At 52.6% G+C, this 18,242-nt stretch overlaps 1 protein-coding gene and 1 long non-coding RNA gene across 2 annotated transcripts in view; one reads left to right on the top strand and one right to left on the bottom strand.

Annotated features, from left to right (window-relative positions):
• LOC145523143 (uncharacterized) overlaps positions 1–5,152 on the top strand; it is an 88,639-nt gene extending 83,487 nt beyond the window's left edge. Inside the window, exons 4-6 of the long non-coding RNA XR_014066381.1 lie at positions 1,516–1,583; positions 3,078–3,599; positions 4,770–5,152. This is a non-coding gene — a long non-coding RNA (uncharacterized LOC145523143). The remainder of the gene's footprint in view (positions 1–1,515; positions 1,584–3,077; positions 3,600–4,769) is intronic.
• Positions 1–18,242, bottom strand: part of PLXNA4 (plexin A4) — a 648,412-nt gene that overhangs the window by 3,903 nt on the left and 626,267 nt on the right. Inside the window, exons 28-33 of the mRNA XM_081532910.1 lie at positions 15,667–15,770; positions 15,048–15,147; positions 13,528–13,718; positions 12,424–12,593; positions 8,179–8,391; positions 1,491–1,641 (exon numbers count right to left, since the gene is read on the bottom strand). Of these exons, the coding sequence (XP_081389036.1) occupies positions 1,491–1,641; positions 8,179–8,391; positions 12,424–12,593; positions 13,528–13,718; positions 15,048–15,147; positions 15,667–15,770 (929 nt within the window). The remainder of the gene's footprint in view (positions 1–1,490; positions 1,642–8,178; positions 8,392–12,423; positions 12,594–13,527; positions 13,719–15,047; positions 15,148–15,666; positions 15,771–18,242) is intronic.

Genomic DNA, 18,242 nt, shown 5'->3' on the forward strand with positions numbered 1-18,242 from the left:
GGGACCTATGACTCCCTCTCTGGGTTGCTCCAAGAGACAGGGATAAAGTCACATAACAAACTTGTCACACCATGGCTACTCCAGGAGGGGCAGGTGATAGACAGGAGTCCTGGGGTCTGAGGAACTAGGGAGTAGGGTGGGGGGGCTGGCAGGAGGGAAGAGGAGGCTGAAGCCTGGAGGAGGGGCACCCAGAGCTCTGGATTTCCTGACCCGGTTAATCTATTTTTAGTTGGGGAGACCAAGTCAGTTGCCAACTTCTCAGCTGGCCAAGAACCACCAGTGATTGGCCCTAACATTTCATAAAGATGGGACATTTTCATACTAACAGTAGGAGAGTGAAATTGGGAAGCTGGTGGCTCAGTGGTTAAGAATCTGCCTGCTGTGCAGGAGACTCAAGTTCAGTCCCTGGGCTGGGAAGATCCCCTGGAGAAGGGCACAACAACCAACTCCAGTATTCTCGCCTGGAGAATCCCATGGACAAAGGGGCCTGGCGGCGGGCTAGAATCTGTGGGGTCGCAAAGGGTTGGGCATGACTGAACAGGCATAAAAAGATAAAAGAGGACTGAACCTGCAGACTGACAGTCCTTTCCAACATGAGACAGTGGCATGCATACACTGGCCTACTCCTTACTTCACAAGTGGCCACAGATAGGTGGAAACTGTCTTGGACCAGCTATGGCCCACAGGCTGGCTTTGGGGTCCCAAAGGACCCACTGCCGACTTTCTCTACATTTGTTCACAGCTCATGGCCTGTGGACACTGGGACTGGGCCCTGCTGGGGCTCCTAGATCCTCCCTCGGGGATGAGGCTAGGAGGACGTAGAGAACCCAGGGTACTGGCTTTGGCTCCCACTACTACCTTCCACTCAGAGAGGGTGGTTGTGCTGCTGCTCGGACATGGGGAGCCTGGACTCTGAACCCAACTGGTCTACACTGATATGGCCAAGAAAACTCTCATAGGCGCCTTTGTGCCAGCCAAAAGATGGCTGTGTCTGAAGGGGCAATGACCCCAGGTGAGGTTTCTTAACTAGGGAACACAGCAACTAAAAATAAGACTCCATTCTACTCTGTATGCATCTATTCTGTTCTGATTCTATCCTATCATACTGTTTCTATTCTACTCCTTATGACCTGCCCACGGATGTGAGGAACTGCTTGATTAAAGAGAATGAAGTCAGAGAGAGAAATGGAAGAAATAAAGGAGAAGGAAGAAAAAATAAAGAGAAAAATAATGAAAGAAACAGAGACTTGTTGTACATATCTGAAAAGAAGAGGGATTATGTAGAATTTACAGAATGGAACATTTCTAGCATCCCAGTCTTTGGAGCACAGCCCCCCAGTCCTGGGTGGTAGAGTTTCCCCTGGCAGAAGTGGGTGGTGGGGGTGCCTGGGGTGGTGCTATTGAGCACAGAAGCTGCTCCAGGCAGGTATATCTGGGTCTCTCCCTAGTCCTTCCCCAGGGGCCCCTGAGCAGGGCAGGGTGGGACTCACCTCCTCGCTGTACTTGCCCACGTAGGAGAAGATCTCGGAGAGGGCGCTCATGGTGTTGAACTCATTCATGTGCATCCGGGACTGCTCAGCCAGGTATGCATTCATGTCCTGGTCGCTGATGGCGGGCATCTTCCCGATGTCTGAGTAATACCTGTGGCGGCATGGGAGTGAAGAACTCTGTGTGTGTGTGGGTGGGTGCAGTGTGTGTAGTGGGGGGTGCAGGGAAGAGATGGGTGCTCTCAGCTCTGGGTCTGGGCCCAGTGGATGCCTGTGTGTGACCTCTTAGAGATCATGCCGAGCTCTCTCCCAGCTGGGCTTCTGAGTGCCCTCTGCAGCTCTGGATGCAGGAGGCAGAGAGAAGGGATTCAGGGGTGACCCAGACATGGTCAGAGAGTGGACAGGGTGGGGCCAGGAGGAAGGAGGGGCTGTCCCCTGCACTGGCTTTGCTCCCAGCTCCCGCAGGAGGGATCCAGTCTGCCTCTCAGGTCCTTCTAACACCCCTTCCCACAGATGCAGGAAGTCCCCTCCAGGGGCCTGAAGGCTCTTCTAAGCAGTTGCTCTGCTCTGACGCTGTCCCCGTCTGTGAGCAGTAGTGGGGAAAAGGGGGGGCTGGGGGTGCTTGGGGGAAGAGGCTGGGAGAAGGCAATCAGTCACTGTCACTTGAGGCTGTGCACTCCTGTCAACTGGTTAATTACATGCCAACATTTACATTTTTAATTTCTGCAGTTTGAAATTTTATGCGGCAACCCCCAAATCTCCCACCAGAGGGGAGCTGTGTCGCTTCCTAATGAGGAACCAAAGGCCCCCGGTGTCCCAAAGACACCGCCTGGGTGCCACCCTCTCCTGGGTGCTTCTGGCACTGGGCCACATGGAAGAGAGGCAACTGCAGGGGTGGGGTAGAGTCAGGACCTCAGGGCAGGGCTCCCAGGAGTCCCCACGGTGTCCCAGCTAGGCCCACACTGAATGCCCATGGCTTCAATGCCGGGGACAGCGAGCCTGGGAGCTTAGAACAGAGGAGTGCGGGGGGGGACAGTCCCCACAGTGGAGACCAGGGTGAGGCAAGTGAGGCCACTGGGGCACAACATTTTAGTTGAGTCACTCACTCTCACCTGGGCAAGCACAGGTGACAGTGATGGGCCCTGGGTTCCCAGAACTCAAGGCTTGATTAGGTGAGCGGAGGGCACTGGTTCAGTCTCACCCTGGACCACAGTCCTGTATCTCTCCCTCTGCATCCCTCACTGTGTTGACCGTGAATCCATCTGTCCTACACTCTGTTCCCCACCTCCACCTCTGCCCACAGCGGCCCACTGGAGCTGGGTGACAGGCTGGCAGAGGCGGCACCTGTGTGCCACTTCAGCATCACATTCAAGACCCTGACTGAATGACAGTTCTAGTTAATCTGCGTAGAGCATCCCCAGGCCAGCAAGAGTAGGCCAGGGCTGGGCTGGCTGCCCTGCGTGAGCCACAGCCCTGCGCAAAGGCTGTCACATCCCTGGCTCATGTGGACTTTCTTTCTTCCCCTGCCCCCCACTCCCTATCTCCAGAGCCCTTGGGCCCCTTACTCGCTCCTTTTCTGTTTCACTCTAGGTCCTCTGCTCCATTCCAGAAGAGCCCACTCTCTTCCAGGCCTGCAAGCCAGCCCAAAACATCTTCAAGTTCCTTGGAGTTCTGGGGAATGACACCCGAGGTACAAGTGCTCCAGTGAGAGACTGGATTCATTGCCACTATTTTGGAAGACAGTAAATGCAATGTTCCGTTTTATAGCGGAGACCTGGAGCATCAGTGGTGCCTCCAGCCTCACCACGCTCAACAATATTTGTGCCATCGCCCCCTTGCAATTGCACACCGACCGAGCAAAATACATTTGTCTTGTAAGAGGTCACGTCCAAAGGTTGCATGGAGGGAACAGGAACGGACAACTCCCTCATTCCTGTGTCCCGGCCAGCAGCCAGACACGGCTCTGATGACACAGCTGGGACCAGAGTGTCCTCTAGGATAGTCAGAGCTACTGACCTCCAGGAAAACCCCAGCGTCCCCCTGGCGGGGCAGGACCGTCATCAGAAGCAAAGGCTCCTGCCGTTTCTTTTACCTGCTTGTGAAACCTTATAGGTAGGAGGATGGCTCTATCAGGCTTTCTGCAGATAGCATCGGGGCTCCTACTGCGACCTGTGTGCTTAGGGACCACACTGTCTTCCCCAGAAATAGCGGACACCCAGCACCCTGTCCTTTTTGAATGGCCTGCCTTGTAGCACACTAAAAGCCCAGTCGCTTTCTCCAAAGAGGATATTTAGAAAATGTGTGAGAGAAAGAGAGGGAGAGAGTGTGGGGTGGAGTTGAGAGTAAAGTGGGTAGGGCAGGGCTCTGACTCCTCACTGAAGTCATGGGGGTGGGGTGAGTGGCCTATCCCTCCTCTGCTGCCCATGTGCAGAGGGCCCTGCCCGTCTGTGCCACATGCAAACCCACCTGGGGATGGGCCATTTGTCCTCATCTTCAGCAAGTTCTACATGGCTGAGCTGAGTGGCTTTGGAATGTTCAATGTCCTAGAGGAGTGTGGGGCGTCAGGTCTGGCTGATATTCAGTTCGTCCTGGTCCCCAGCCCAGCCTGGAGCTAAGTGGGCCCATTCCCGGCTGCAGGTCTCTGCTGCCCTTGCTTTGACCTCTCCCCGTTTCTCTCCACGGCTCTACCCAACTGCACCCCTTGAGCCTGACGATGGCCCAGCTCTGGCATCTCTGTGCTGTGGGCAAAACTGCTCTCTCCTGAGCACCTGCCATGTAGGGGCTTTGTGCTGGGCTCTGCCACTGGGCAGGCTTATTGACTGTGAAGAATGCAATTATGCCCCATTAACGAACTTCACACGAGTGTTCTTATCTGCTGGCTGTGCGGTGAGGAAAGGAAAGGTCAATCTGGATTCCTCTTCTTGAACCTGCTCCCATGGGATGTCCTCCTGCAGGTTAGTCTTTCTCTAGAAGGGACTGGTGCTCTGAAAGTCTCCTGGGACCCACCCTCGAGTTGGCCAGGGCCTGGCCCGCTGAGGAGGGCTGTGGCCCACCACTGGCCTTATCCAGCTTTCTTTGCTGTGCTTGGTCATACCAGGTGGGATGCCAGCGCCATCGTGGTTCTGATATGGTTCTGACACTGGCCCTCAGGAGCTGCTACAAATCCAGCCACCAACCACCAATAGCTGGATTCACGGCTGTGGACCAGTCTGCAGTGTTTCACATTCATGGGCTTCTGTGAGATGCGCCCAGTGTGATGGTGGCACCCATCTCTGTCTCTAGGATGGCCCCAGTGATTGAGAAGAGAGTCTCCAATGCCCTGAAGTTTTTGCGGAGCCCAGTGTATCCTCTCCCTTTCAACACCTCAAGGATGAAGACGTAGACACAGAAGACACATTTGAGGCTCTAATGTAGAGATGCTTGCCTTTCAAGGTCCTGTACAAAAGTCTTTTCCTCTGTGTTCATTCACTGACCTCCCCCAGCTCCTTGCTTCCTGAGCCCCCACGAGTACAGCTCATGGTGCCTGCCTATCTGTATCTTCCTCGACCATGAGGACCATAAGGGAAGGATCAAGTCTAATCTATCCTGAGTGCTCAGTGCACCCATAAAATGTTTGACCCATGGATGAATGAATACGTTAATGAAATGTCCATACTTCACCTCCAGTATGGCTCCCAGGGTGAACTGTTACAGTTTTATATTTTGAGTGATGGCTTCTTTAGCAGGCATTTTTAAGTAGTTAAAATTCTTAACCTTTTCACAAGTGACATAGGTGATAGGTGGCATCCCAATGTGTGGCACCCTTTGGTCCAATTCCCAGGGGTCAACTGTGGTTCTATCTCACTCATTCCTATGTAGAAAACCTGTGCCTGCAAGCAAGGGAGGCTGGGGTTTATTACTGGGGTTAATTTCTATTTAATATGAGAGGCAATCCCTCTAGCATGAAAATGTTACTGCTATTGGCAATGAGATAGGAATGACTACTGACTGTAACACACCAGTTTGGTGACAACACTGTTGACTTCTGCTCCTTAAGATGAGTGGAGTGGGTGGTTGCTACTGGGGAACCAAGAGATTCTTCTCCCTTTCTCTAGATGTGTCTGTAAGCAAAACCTCTCATACTTGGATGAAGGCGGCAAAGACTGGGAGTCTGCAGTGGGGCTGCCAACCACCAGTGTGGCAAGGGGGCAGGAATGGGATGAAGGGTACATGAGATGACAAGTGGAAGGAAGGATGGGAGGGAGGTGGGCGGTTGGGAGGGGGGATGGTGCAGGGATAGGTAGATGAAGAACTTCTAGGAGATGTGACAGCTTAGGTGGGACAGGATGACTCGGGTTACCCAACCAGCAGAGTTAGTAGGGCCTCTGGAATCCAAACACATCTCAACCCCCTAGAGAGAGGGCCAGCCAGAGTAAACCCCATTTCTCAGTGGCGCGGACAAAAGACCCTTCCCAAATGCGTGTAGAGCACACTCTACATCAGTGAGGCCCTAAGTATGGACTTCTTGTGTGCGCACAGCAGCCAGACCACAAAATCAGGGGTGGGAAAGCCCTGGCCATGAGAAAAGGGAGTTCTACCATCACTCTTTTGACCTTGAGGCTGCCGGGGCCCTCAGCAGACCAGCCTCCTGGTGAAGGGAGGGTGGAACTGATTACCAAAGGAAGAAGCTCTCTATGCATGATCTCCAGACCAGGCCGTGCTATTTCTCAACCCCTCCTTCTTTGCACCCTCATCCCAGAAGGAGAGGAGGAAGGATTTGGGACCCCAAACAAGTGAAAGATGACTTTCCTGAGAGTGCCACTGGTTGCTAAGAAACTAGTGAGATAAGAAATGGAAATCATCAAGGCACTCCTAAAAATAACCAGATGGACTGGGGTGACTCGTGACCTATAGCAGCTACGTGGCCCACCTCTCATTTAGCACCAAGCAAGAGGGAGACCGTTCACCTGGCACTTGCATTATCCTCACCTCCGACTGAGCGCCGTTCTGGGGAAGCGTCCTCTAAGCAGATGCTTCATCAATGCTCCCAGCCCATCTCATCCCCACTTTCTCTCTCCCTGCCCGATGTCCCGTCGCAGCGACACTGCACTGGGGTAGGGATGCCCAAGAGTCCAGCTGCTGCCTCTTTCTTTTCTCTCTTTGCTGAAGAGCCAGCTGACCACACAGGAAAACTCGCTCCTGGCGGCTCTGTAGTCAGAAGAGTGAGCCACTGGCAATGCAGGGGGAGGTAAAAACCTCTTTGGTGACTCAGACATAATCAGATACAAGGACAAAAGAGTGAGCTCTCTCTCTGACAGCCAAGGCTGGATGCGCACCACAGGCACCAGCAGGAAGGGGTGGGGGAGAGATCAAAGGACAGGGGGAGAGGGAAGACACAACGCAACTCTTTCAGCAGACCTGGGATGGCCAGGTTTTGTGACTGAGAATGGCCAGGATCCCACCCCCTCTTGGTTATTCCCTCTGTACAAGGGAAGGCAGTTTTCAAGTATAAAGATGGGACTGTGTCTCTACCATGAGCAAAATGGTATTGTTCATTCTGTCTCAGTTGCCGAGTTAAGAACAACTTCTGGTTTCTTTGACTCTTTAAAAAGACACCAAATCTGAGTCTCCATCCAGGTTTCCTGTCTTTAAGCTTGGGAAAAAGAGAAACGGACTCTAAAATCAGAATCGCCATGTAGAGTTGTGCAGGTTGTTCACTGCACAAAGGAGGGGGTGAGCTAGGGCTGACAGTTAGCCTGTCACTCAACAAACCACACGTTCTGGCGTGGGGCCACATCCTCTGGTAGGAAGGAGCACCTTCCTTAATTCACATGGACACCATATGGGTTGGCAGAGGCCCTGTCTAAAAGGATCGTAAATGGTAGAAAGGAGATTTGGGAGTCAGTTGAATTTGGGGATCTACTTTTCTCTTGCCCGCTTAAGTCATCTTGGACTGATTACTTAGCCATTCTGTATGTATAGTTCACCTTCATGGGCACAGAATGAGGTTATAAAGCCTGTCCTCTTATATTCCAGAGCTCCTGTGATGAATAAATAAATAGACTTTCAGCTGGTTGCCTAGCTCAGGTGCTTGGCATACGGAGCTGATGCGACCCAGACAAACCATGAATGTTGTTTACTGTGAGTTAGCTTTGTGCCAAGAGGAATCCAGCTTAATGGCATACAGGTGCCCTCCCCGCCACACACACAGGTGCACAGCTGAGACTGGATTAGATCAGGGCCTGAAGCATCTAGAGCTCATCACCTGAGCATCAAGGGACTGAGACAGCAAGAAGCTCTTCAGGGTGACAATGACATCCCCACAGGACACTGGAAGAACTGCCAGATGGACAGGGCTCCAGCCTGTCTGTGGCAAGATGTTATTCGGTCCCTTGAAGTCTTTTTTGTTTTTCTTTTTTTTGGTGAGCATTAGAGCAGGGGAATATACTTCTTCCTTGGGCCTAGGAAGATCTGGGTCCTCCATGCAGGGAAGCAGAGCACCGTGGCAACTTCTAGCCATGTCCCATTCTTGTTTCGACTGACAACACCGGGTTCTTGGGCTGTGGGTGTCCCAGTGCAGGATGGGGCTTTGTGCAAGGACCAGTCTGCAAGCCCCACCCACTGCAGAGGGGAAGGGCCACCCCTACACACCCCCAGAAAAGTTGCCTGCTGCGGCCAGGGTCCTGGCTGGGATCCCCGGGCCAGCACTCACCTCTCCACCCAGTTCTTGTAGCTGGGGATGTCCTTAGCATAGAGCAGCTTGTTGGAGGGGGAGTCCTTGCCCAGCCGGTGCTCCGACGTGGAGCACGAGTCCATGAAGGTCTGGGCCACCACGGAGAGGCAGGCGTCAGTGATGCTGTTCTTGTGGATGTCAAACACGAACTGGGGGTTCTTGATCATGTTGACCCAAAACCGCAGGGGCAGGCTGTGTAGAGGGAAGAGGCAGATGGTCAAGGGAAATGGGGTGGGGGAGCTGGACACTGACCCAGAGAGGTCCCTGGAGGAAGAGAAAAGGCTGGGAAGCAAGCCTTCTGAAGGGCCCTTCTCCATGCCATCAATTCACCTTCCGGGGAGCTGAAGATCAGCAGGGTTGAACAGTCCATTCAGAGATACAGCGCTGATGGGCACTGGAGGTCTCGATGCCCAGCCTGGACTGTAGAACTCCCCAGCTGCCCTGAGAGCACAAGGCTTTGGGGTTTGAAGCAGTCATGACAGGTGCTGGAAAGTAGAATGTCTAACTCTCTCTTCCACTGTCTGCCCCGATGTCAGATACAAAACATATCTGGTTGGCAAATCTTAAATAGCCTGGAACCTAGGCTATTTATTATTCTCTGCCCTCACTGTAACATGTGGAAGAAGCCACACTCTTCCTCCCTGCCTGACCCAATCAGCTTGTTTTTACATGGTGAGGGCCCTAGCACTGAATAGTTCAAGCAAAACTTACTGATTCTCATCTCCAAGCTGGCAAGCTGAAGAAACCCCACTTCTGGCTCTCACCTGCCCTGTTATGTCCCCTCCTTCCTCTCCCTTTCTTCCAGTCAGCACCTACTGTATACCAACAGCCATGCTAGCAAGTGTGGGTACAGTGTGAATAAGACCCATCCCCGGTCCTTGAGAAGCCTGCATTCTGGTGGGTGCATGGGGAGGTCAGGTATGCAATCAAGAATTTTAGGTGCTGGACCCAGAGGATGGAGGGGGTCTAGTTTAAGACCCAGGTTGGTGTGATCAAAGCTACCCAGAGGGACATGTCTGGAAAGACTTCACAGAGAGGACCGTGCTGAATGGTCTCTGTTTTAAAGATACAGAGGTGTTCTTTAGCTGAATAAAGCCCGGAGGAAGAGAGGGAGGAAAAGGAGCAAGAAAGTACCTCCAATCAGTTCAACAAAGTCAAAGAGGACATGAAACGTGCAGTGCAGTCTGGGGACCATAAACCCTCTAACTATTGCTAGAAAGGACCCTGGGGCATCGAGTAAAGCCTGCCCACATGCCCCTCTGTGACTGTATTCTGCTGGCTCTCTGATCCTGCAAATGTCATCTAGCCTATGGAGACATAGGTCAGGAAGTGGGATGGCACCCAGCAAGGGATTACTTATTTCCCTCCCTCTGCCCCCACCTCCTCACCTCCTGCCATGGGCCCTGATGTTTTATTGTTGTTTTGGTTGCTGTTCTCACGGTTGGTAATAGTTGGTAATAGCCATAATGTTCCTATGTGTTTGGCTTGCTTCTTAGAACTAAAAGTCTTTTGAATTACATTATTTCAACCCAGCAAGAACAAGATTTCTATATTCGTTGTATCTCCCAGCAGCCAGCATATACATACAGCAAATGCTAAAATACAGTAAGATCTCATGTTCAAGACTGACAATATCAGTCAACAAGTATTTATTAAGTTCCTACGAAGTGTGCTGTGCAGCCAGCACTGAGGTCTAACAATGTTAAGCGGCCCTTGTTTCATCCTGGGAAATCCAAAGAGCAATAAAGGGATGGTAAAAGTTCTGACACTTGGGGGAAAGTCAGGGTCACTGCAGTTGCCCAGGGGAGACCCTGAGAGCTGGGCTCAGAGCCCTGGATGCAGGACTGCCCAAAAGATGAAATCTCCAGTCATATATTCCTGCTTCTCGAAGTTCAACCCAGAGAGGGACCCTGGAGCCCACATTTGCCACAGGTTGTTTCTTCCCAACATTCTCCTTCCTTCAGCCAGTTGTGCTGACAGGCAAATCAAACAGGGAGACCACAGCAGCTCCTGCCTAATGAACTATTAGCATATTATTAACATTAGTGGTGGCACTAATCTCTGGTTGATTGCAGCCACTCAGGCTAAATGAGCAGGAGGTTTATTTAAGAGAGAAAAGACAGGGGGATGAGGAGGAAGGGAGCACGGTAGAGGGTGAGCTACAACTTTGGCCAGGAATAAGGAAACAATCTCTTTCCAATCAGGAACAATGAACCCCAAGTCAGTATGTAGATCTCATAATTACTGGACTGACTGAGTCTTGCCCAGGTGGCCATGGCCAGGGTCAGGGAAGTGTGTTCTCTGATGAGAGGACCTGAGAGTTGGTACTCCTGCCTGACTGCCCTTCACTGGGATCGGAGCTCTTTCTGAGAACAGCTGGCACTTGGATGAGCTGGAAGGAAGATTCTGCCCTCTCCCCCAAGGACTTTATTGGATCTTGGAGGTGGACTTAGCCCAGAGGGAGGTGTATGCTGGTTTAGATACCATTTCAGGGGATGTTCTTGTAAAGGTTACAAGGGCATGGTTTGGAAACAGCAGCTCTCCCAGGATAAGGTCTAGACAGGGCATTTCTTGTATTCTGAAGGCTGCAGGCACTCAACTCAGGTGGTAAGAAGGAAGACTCGGTGGCAGAGAGAAGCAGACTGGGTGGGTCGGGGACATGCCCTTGGAACAGCTGCAGAGTCATGCTGAAAAGGTGGGCAGAGTCAAATGCAATCCTTTTTTTTTCCCCCCTTTTATGGCCATGCCATGCGGAATGTAAGATCTTAGTTCCCAGACTGAGGATTAAACCCATGCCCCCTGCATTGGGAGTGCAGAGTCTTAACCACTGGACCACCAGGGAAGTCCTCAAATGCAATCTTACCTATGGGCAGGCACTGGGAGAGGCCAGACCGGCAGGCCTTTCGGAAGAGGGAGCTGCCTTCACCCAGCGCTGGACTAGATGGGGCCCAGAGTCTAAGTATCTTATTTCTGAAAGGTCACAAGAACTCCACGATGCACCCAGAATTACTGTGGGAGCAACCCTACTCTTCAGTTTTATGGTCCAAAACTGTTCCTGCCTGACTTTCCAACTTCAGTGGAGATGCACTATTCTTCAGGGGAAAGAGAGAGGAAGCCAGAGCATCCTATCCTGAATAACATTTCAGTGCCCCAGGCTGACTTCTGCCTAGATCCGGGTTTTGGTTTGGGACCCTGGTCTGTCAGGGTGACTGGCTGAGCCCTAGTACCATGTCAATCCTGGCAGTCGGCAGGTGCTGGGCAGCAGGCTGGTGCTGCTTTGAAAGAATGTGCTGGGGAAGAATACCCCAGCACAAGGACTGTGTAAAAGCTACCAGGAGGCGATTCCGGAACTGAAGGGACTAAATATAAGATGGCTTTACCCCAGGTGGAACTCTCAAGTAGAGACCATCTCGGCTCTGCATCTCCATCAATATTTATTGAGTCCCAGCTCTGTGCAAGATTCCGCCACGAGAGCTGCATACTGATATCTGACCTTGCAGTCTCACACTGAAACACAACCGACACACGAACGAAGGGAAAGGCGGATAAAGGCTAAAGGAGAGAGGGGACCGTGATGAGACACCTAGAGTGTCATTTAAGAGTTAGAGGCTCCCCTCGTCTCAAAGACACCCTAATTATGGGACAGTCCCTTCCCCAAAGGGAATTCTGGAAAGGAAAAACCATGTCTTGAATGGACTGGAAACACTCCCACATTCACCTAGGTGACTCCTAGCTGTGCTCCAAACTACATTTAAGAGTCTCTGTGAGCTGCTGCCTGTCTACAGCCCAGCTGCACACACGCATCCCACATCCTCACATGTGTCCCTCTATCCAAACAGCTGCCCTCCTGTCAGGCCACGAGGGCAGAAGCCAAGCCCCAACAGTCTTTGCAGACTCAGAGTCCAGCGTGATGTCAGGCAGAGGGGAGGCACCTGGATGTGAGAGCGACCTGGCTGTGACATCTGGCATGCTCATGGTTGCTCATTTAGTTGGTTGAATGTTTGTTGACTGACTGGACTGATGACAAAGATGGACGACTCCACTGAGAAAAGGGAGAGAGGAAGTGAACACCCAAAAGGACCGGAAGGAGGCGGAGCCCCGGAAAGCGCTTGCACAGAGCTGCCGAAGGGAAGGCGGGCAAGCCCCTTCTCGTCTGTCTCCAAGGCCAACCATCGACTCTGGGCTGGCCTCTCCCCATGGGGCTTCCGCTCGGCCTTCACTCACCAGTTGCTCTTCCAGGTGTGGCGGACGTGCGGGTCGTGGATGCCGTGCTTGTCTGCCTGCTCGTCCAGAAAGTCGAACATGTACTTGATGGCCAGCGGCAGGGCGGAACCGCGGTGCGCCGTGCTGAAGATGGTCTCGAACAGGTCGTCCACGAACTTCTGCAGCGTGCCCTGCGGAGGGGACCAAGTTCAGACACAACTTGCCCGCCCTGAGAGCTCTGAGGACGGGGCTGTACGATCGCCTGACCTCCCAGATGGCGGAGGGGAGGGGAGGCCAGCACACAAGCCAGGCCTGCTTGGGTAAAATCGCATAAGCGCGTGCAAAGAATCTGCACCCTCCTCCTGCCCGCTCTCATCTGTCTCAGAGCAGCTTTCCATTTCCCCGGCACGTGGAAAATAGATATAACACTGATGACTGGACCTAAGGAAGCCTCCCTCTGCCAACACCGCGGTTTGGTTTTAACACCCTTTGGCGGTGTTATTTTAGCACTTTTCACAAATGCTAATGAACAACTCACTCGGTCAGAGCAGACAAGCACAATCTGCTGGTTCTGTTCGGGCATTACTCACGTCAGCTAATGAACAGTTGACTCATTTGGGTCCACAGAGAACAGAGCTGGGGCCAGTCTCAGGCCTTGAGGGACTAACTGTAGGCACGCAGGGTCCCCAGAACCAGGATTAGAAACGGGGCCTGCAAAGTCACTGATGGGGCCCCAATTTCCACCACTAGAGACTGTATGTGACACCCCAGAGATATATAGCCAGTCTTCCAGAAGGCATGGCAGAGGACCACAAATACACATGGCTAGTGTCTCTCTATTTGAGCAAGGGCAAGAGAAGGGATGGAATCAAGACTTCAGACTGCGTGCCAGCCTGGATGTATGGGAGGGGCTGGCTGCAGGACTGGGTTGAGAAGGATGCCGAGGTTCTGTGCTGGGAAGGAGATCAGACTGATGAGCAGGGCCTGCATGGATGGATGACTGAGGTGGGGGGGAAGGTCACCAGCACAGATGCTAGGTATTTGCCAGCTCTGACATTTCTGTGGGGTGATGACGCCCCACCCCGTAACCCACCCGTGCCCCGCACCCTGGCTGAAGTCCTGTACCTTAGTGGCCAGCAGTCGTGTCAGATAGATTTCAGACACCATCTTGCTCCCCCGGTCCCCCTCCTTCTGGTCCCCATGCTCGTGGTTCTTCACCAGGTGCCACATCTTGACTCCACTCTCCAGGTCGGGGGTAATCATTGGTGTGCGCGAACGGAGGCTGTCGGGGCTGCCCGTGTACCGGATCATGTTTTCTGCCAATGCAAGGACCCCAGGGGGGTAAGGCCACCCAACCTTCCAGCCTATTGTTCATGGCACAGCTCGGCTCCAGCTGAGGCCAACTCTGATCCTTCTTGCCTTTGGAAGCGCTTCTGTACATTCCTGAAACTGAAACACTTTTCCCACCACCTCCAGGAAATTCTCTGTGTCTTGTCTACCCAATCGGATTCCCTTCCCTCTTGTTCTTGTATCTTACAATTCAATTTGTAAAAAAATATAAGCTTGTCTCTTTTTGTACTTTCCTTGTAAGAGCTCTCAAGTCTCAGGATGTGTTCTGTGTCGCCAATTAAGTACCAATGAAAGAGCTCGGGGAGGTGGTGGTGGGGCTTCCCCTGTGGTGTCGGTGGTAAAGAACTCGCCTGCCAATGCTGGAGACGCAGGTTCTATCCCTGGATGGATCGAGAAGATTCCCTGGAGGAGGGCATGGCAACACACTCCAGTGTTCTTGCCTGGAGAATCCCATGGACAGAGGAGCCTGGCAGGTTACAGTCCATAGGATCGTAAAGAGTCAGACACGACTGAAGCGACTTAGCATGCACTTATGAAAGAGCTGGGAGCCTGTTTCCCTTAACTGGTGACTCACCAGCTGAGTGATTTCCCTGTCACTTGTGTACCTTCACCTGCCTCTCTCACCTGGACCATTTATTTGCTGCAGTTTGAGGTGTGGTGAGATGAGTCCCGAGCAGGAAAAGAAGAGGCAGGTGCCACTGTGTTCAGGCACCATTGTGTGTTGTCTTCTATTTATTTCCCAGAACCGTCTGATGAGGCTGGTAGCTTTTTCAGCCAGTTTTGCTGGTAAGAAGGCACCAGGGCATCCAGCCCACATCTGGCGCTCTTCTCCCCACCCTGAGGAGCAGAGACCTGGGTCTGTACCTTCCCTCAACTGCTTCATAGTGTGTGACCTTTACACATCATTTAGCCTCTGTGCATCGGAGTTATAATTTGCTAATCTGCATAATAGGGGGAAATAATAATTATTTAATTCACTGATTATTATGAACTTGACGTTTGATAATGAGTTATCACAAATGTGGGAGCATCTTAGAGACTGTAGGACGCTCAGGAAGGTTAGACTTTCTTCTTGTTTCCAGGGACAAAGCTCCTGCTGCTGCATCAGTCCCTGCCCAGAACCAGGAGCCTTCTTTTGGGTCCAGTGTTCCTTTCCGGGAGCCAGCCTGCCTGACTCCCCCCCTCCCTCCCCACTCCTCACTCCCGGCACCCACTATCTTCCAGCAGTGCTGCCCTGGTGACCACAGCTGCTCAGGGGGCATTCTTTCTTCCCCAGAAAGATTTGATGAACTCACCATATTTACTTGCTGAGGTCCTAGAGACAGTGGAGTTGTTCACTGCATTGTAGGCTGTCACTTGCTTGGACACTAAGGCCACCACGGAACCATCTGGGACCTACCAGGGAAAGGCAGGTAAGGGCCTGGGCACAGAAACTCGGCCACCCAATCAGGATGAACGTTTTCCTTGGGGACAATCAGGGCTTCACCGAGAACCAGGGGATGGAGGAGGCTGTCAGTTTTCCTTTGATGAAACAGGACAGATCTGAATATAGAATTGTAGTCCATGGTGGGGCTCACTCTTGGAGTGACTCTGGCAAGAGCCTCTCACCAGCACCCTCTGTCCTTATGCTTCCCTGGGAGAGCACCCAGCCTTAAACTCCAGGGCTCACCTAAGAAAGGGTTTTGCTCAGAGTCTGTGCCCACGCCCTGCAGGAAGCATGCACCCAGCATGCTATCTCCAAGAAGGTCAGGGTGTCCTGGGGGGCCATGTTTTCCCTGGGTCGCTAAGGGCACACAGAGTGCTGGTGAAGAAGTGGGTTTAGGGCTTGGTAAGAGCCTCAGGACGAACCTGCTATTCACGGACAGAGACTCGCTGCCTAGCTTGCTAGCCCCTACACGTCCACGGTCCCCTTACCTGGTAATGTGCCAGGGTGTTGAGTCTCTTCCAGTCGTTCTCAATCTTGGTGGTGATGTCTTCATCCTGCAGGATCATCCTTGCCCCACTTCCTTGTCGCCACTCTGTAGGGGGAGCAGTTCCATCTCAGACAGGTCCTTGGACCCCTCCCATGGGATCCTGAGGACCCCTGTGCAGGCAAGTGCATGGCACCACCTCAGGGTGCATCTGAAGACAGGTGCTTGCAGATGCTCCCAGAGGAGGAGCACAGAAGCTCTCAGCAAAGGGGGACCCTGATTCCCAGTTCTGGTTCTCATCCCAACAAACTATGGGACAGACATAGGAATAACGTCACCTCCACTGTCCACCTGTTCCTGGTGGGCGGCCACATTGGCAAGAAGTCGATGCTTATTAAATAAATGAAGAAGGCAGGGGGCTTCCCTGGTGGCTCAATGGTAAAGAATCATCCTGCCAAAGCAGAAGACATGGGTTTGACCCTTGATGTGGGAAGATCTCACCCTGCTGTGGAACAACTAAGCCCAGTACACCACAACAACTGAGCCTGTGCCCTCAAGTCCAGAAACTGCAAATCCTGAGCCCACATGCCACAACTACTGAAGACAGGGCATCCTGGAGCTTGTGCTCGGCAACAGGAGAAGCCACTGCAATGAGAAACCTCTGCACCACAACTAGAGAAAGCCCACATGACAATGAACACCCAGCACGCCAAAAATAAGTATTAAAAAAAAAGGCAAGTGAAGACACTTAAGAACATACTAAGCAAATGCAAGGTGGCACCACCACTGTCACGTACTCTTTGCTTGACTGTGAGGTCTTGGAGCTAATGAGACCAAGACTGCAAATTCCATCACTGGGCACCCTCTTTCTATTGCAGGGGTGTGACTTGAAGCCAAAAGCCAGCAGGTGGGCCAGTCTTGGCAGAGAGATTGAGTAAAAGTACGTGGAGGGGCCATCAAAACCTATCCTCATGCCCAAGAACAGCCACAAAGTCGATGTGGCGAACAGCATCTTGGTGATCTATCTGACACCTAATTTTCTCTGATGCCATAGGTGTATGCTTACCTCTCACCTTATCCTCATGGGTCCCAGACACCAACAACACACGGGTTCGCTGATGGATCCCACATGGGGGAACAGGAGACTGTTTCTCATCCCCCAAACCCTCATCGCCACACGTGGTACAAATCACGTGGAGGTGGGGACACGCACATTCTTGTCCTGAAAAGTTCATACATGGAGACCCAGGTGCACGCCAGACACACGCCAGCTCTCGTGCACGAACGCATCCACATCCACACATGCACACACACTCACACGCACACACCAGAAAGGAAAATGGCCTTTTCAATTCAAATACAACATGTGTGCCTGCCAGGAAGCCAGGAATCTGGTTTCCAGGCAGCCATGACCCCCCTCAGCACCTCACAGATGCTGAGATTCTGAAACGGGTGAGAGCACCGGGTTTTTGCGGCCTGTGGATGGGGGCTGGCGTGAGTTACCCACAGTCCTGGTCTAACCCCGCCTTGGAGTTTTTACTATGGCTCTGCAGACACACATTTCGGCTTCCCTCCTCTATTCACTCTCATCCAGGCTGAGGGACCATGACTGATTCTTTCCTGCCTTGTACACTTGGCAGGCCAAGTGCTGCCAGTGCTATAGACGAGAATCAGGACCAGGAAGGGAGCTGCCTGCCTTCAGCAGGAACAGAGATGTTCCTAACAGCCACGTCTATGCCTCCAGCTCCTGGGCTTGTCTGCTGCCTGGTTTAGAGCTTCTTGTAGCGATGGGCTGCCCCAGGAATGGAAACACGATGGTGCCACATGAGTTCACTGGAGTGGAGGAGCTCCAGAGGTCTCTGGGGACCATCTGTCACTTAGTGCTGTTGATGGCATGGCTGGACTCGATCATGGTGGTGAGGGTCTCCAGGGCAGGTGGGGTGGTATATAAAAGGGGAGATGCCCCACCAGGGCACCTGGTCAGCAGCATTTTGTTTGTTTGTTGTCATGTTGTCTGTTGTGGGTTTTTTTGTTTTAGATTTTATGCAGGTATGTATGGGCACATGTTTTTTGAGTGGCTGGGGCAAAATAAGCAGAAAATCTCCCAGTTGGTGAGGCAGCAGATACATGCAGTTGGACTCCAGTGTGATGGACGGGGAAGCCTGGCGTGCTGCAGTCCATGGGGTCGCAAAGAGTCAGACAGGACTGAATGACTGAACTGAACTGAAGACCAGCCTGGGCCAAGGATAAGGCAGGGGCATGCGTTGTCGCAGTTGCACAAAGATAAATGGTTCTGGATGATAAAGCCTCACGGGTCTCCCCTCTTGCCTTGTGAACGATGCCAGGCCATTAAGTCAGAGGAGAACACATGGGTGGGGACCCAGAAGGCAGGCAGTGCTCTGCATGCCCCACATGGGAGCCGGAAGAGGAACAGGGGCCCAGCTCTGGACACTAAGTCCCCTGGCCAGGCGGAGGAGGAGCAGGAGGAGGAGGGAGGAGGACTAGGCTTCACTGAAGAGGCTGTGGGGCTGGCCAGGATTAAGTGGGGAAGGTACCCCCCGAAGGCCAGCTTGCTGGTGT

The sequence above is a fragment of the Giraffa tippelskirchi genome, chromosome 10, assembly GCF_054371585.1.
Source record: "Giraffa tippelskirchi isolate mGirTip1 chromosome 10, T2T-mGirTip1v1.2.pri, whole genome shotgun sequence".
Taxonomy (NCBI): Eukaryota; Metazoa; Chordata; class Mammalia; order Artiodactyla; family Giraffidae; genus Giraffa; species Giraffa tippelskirchi.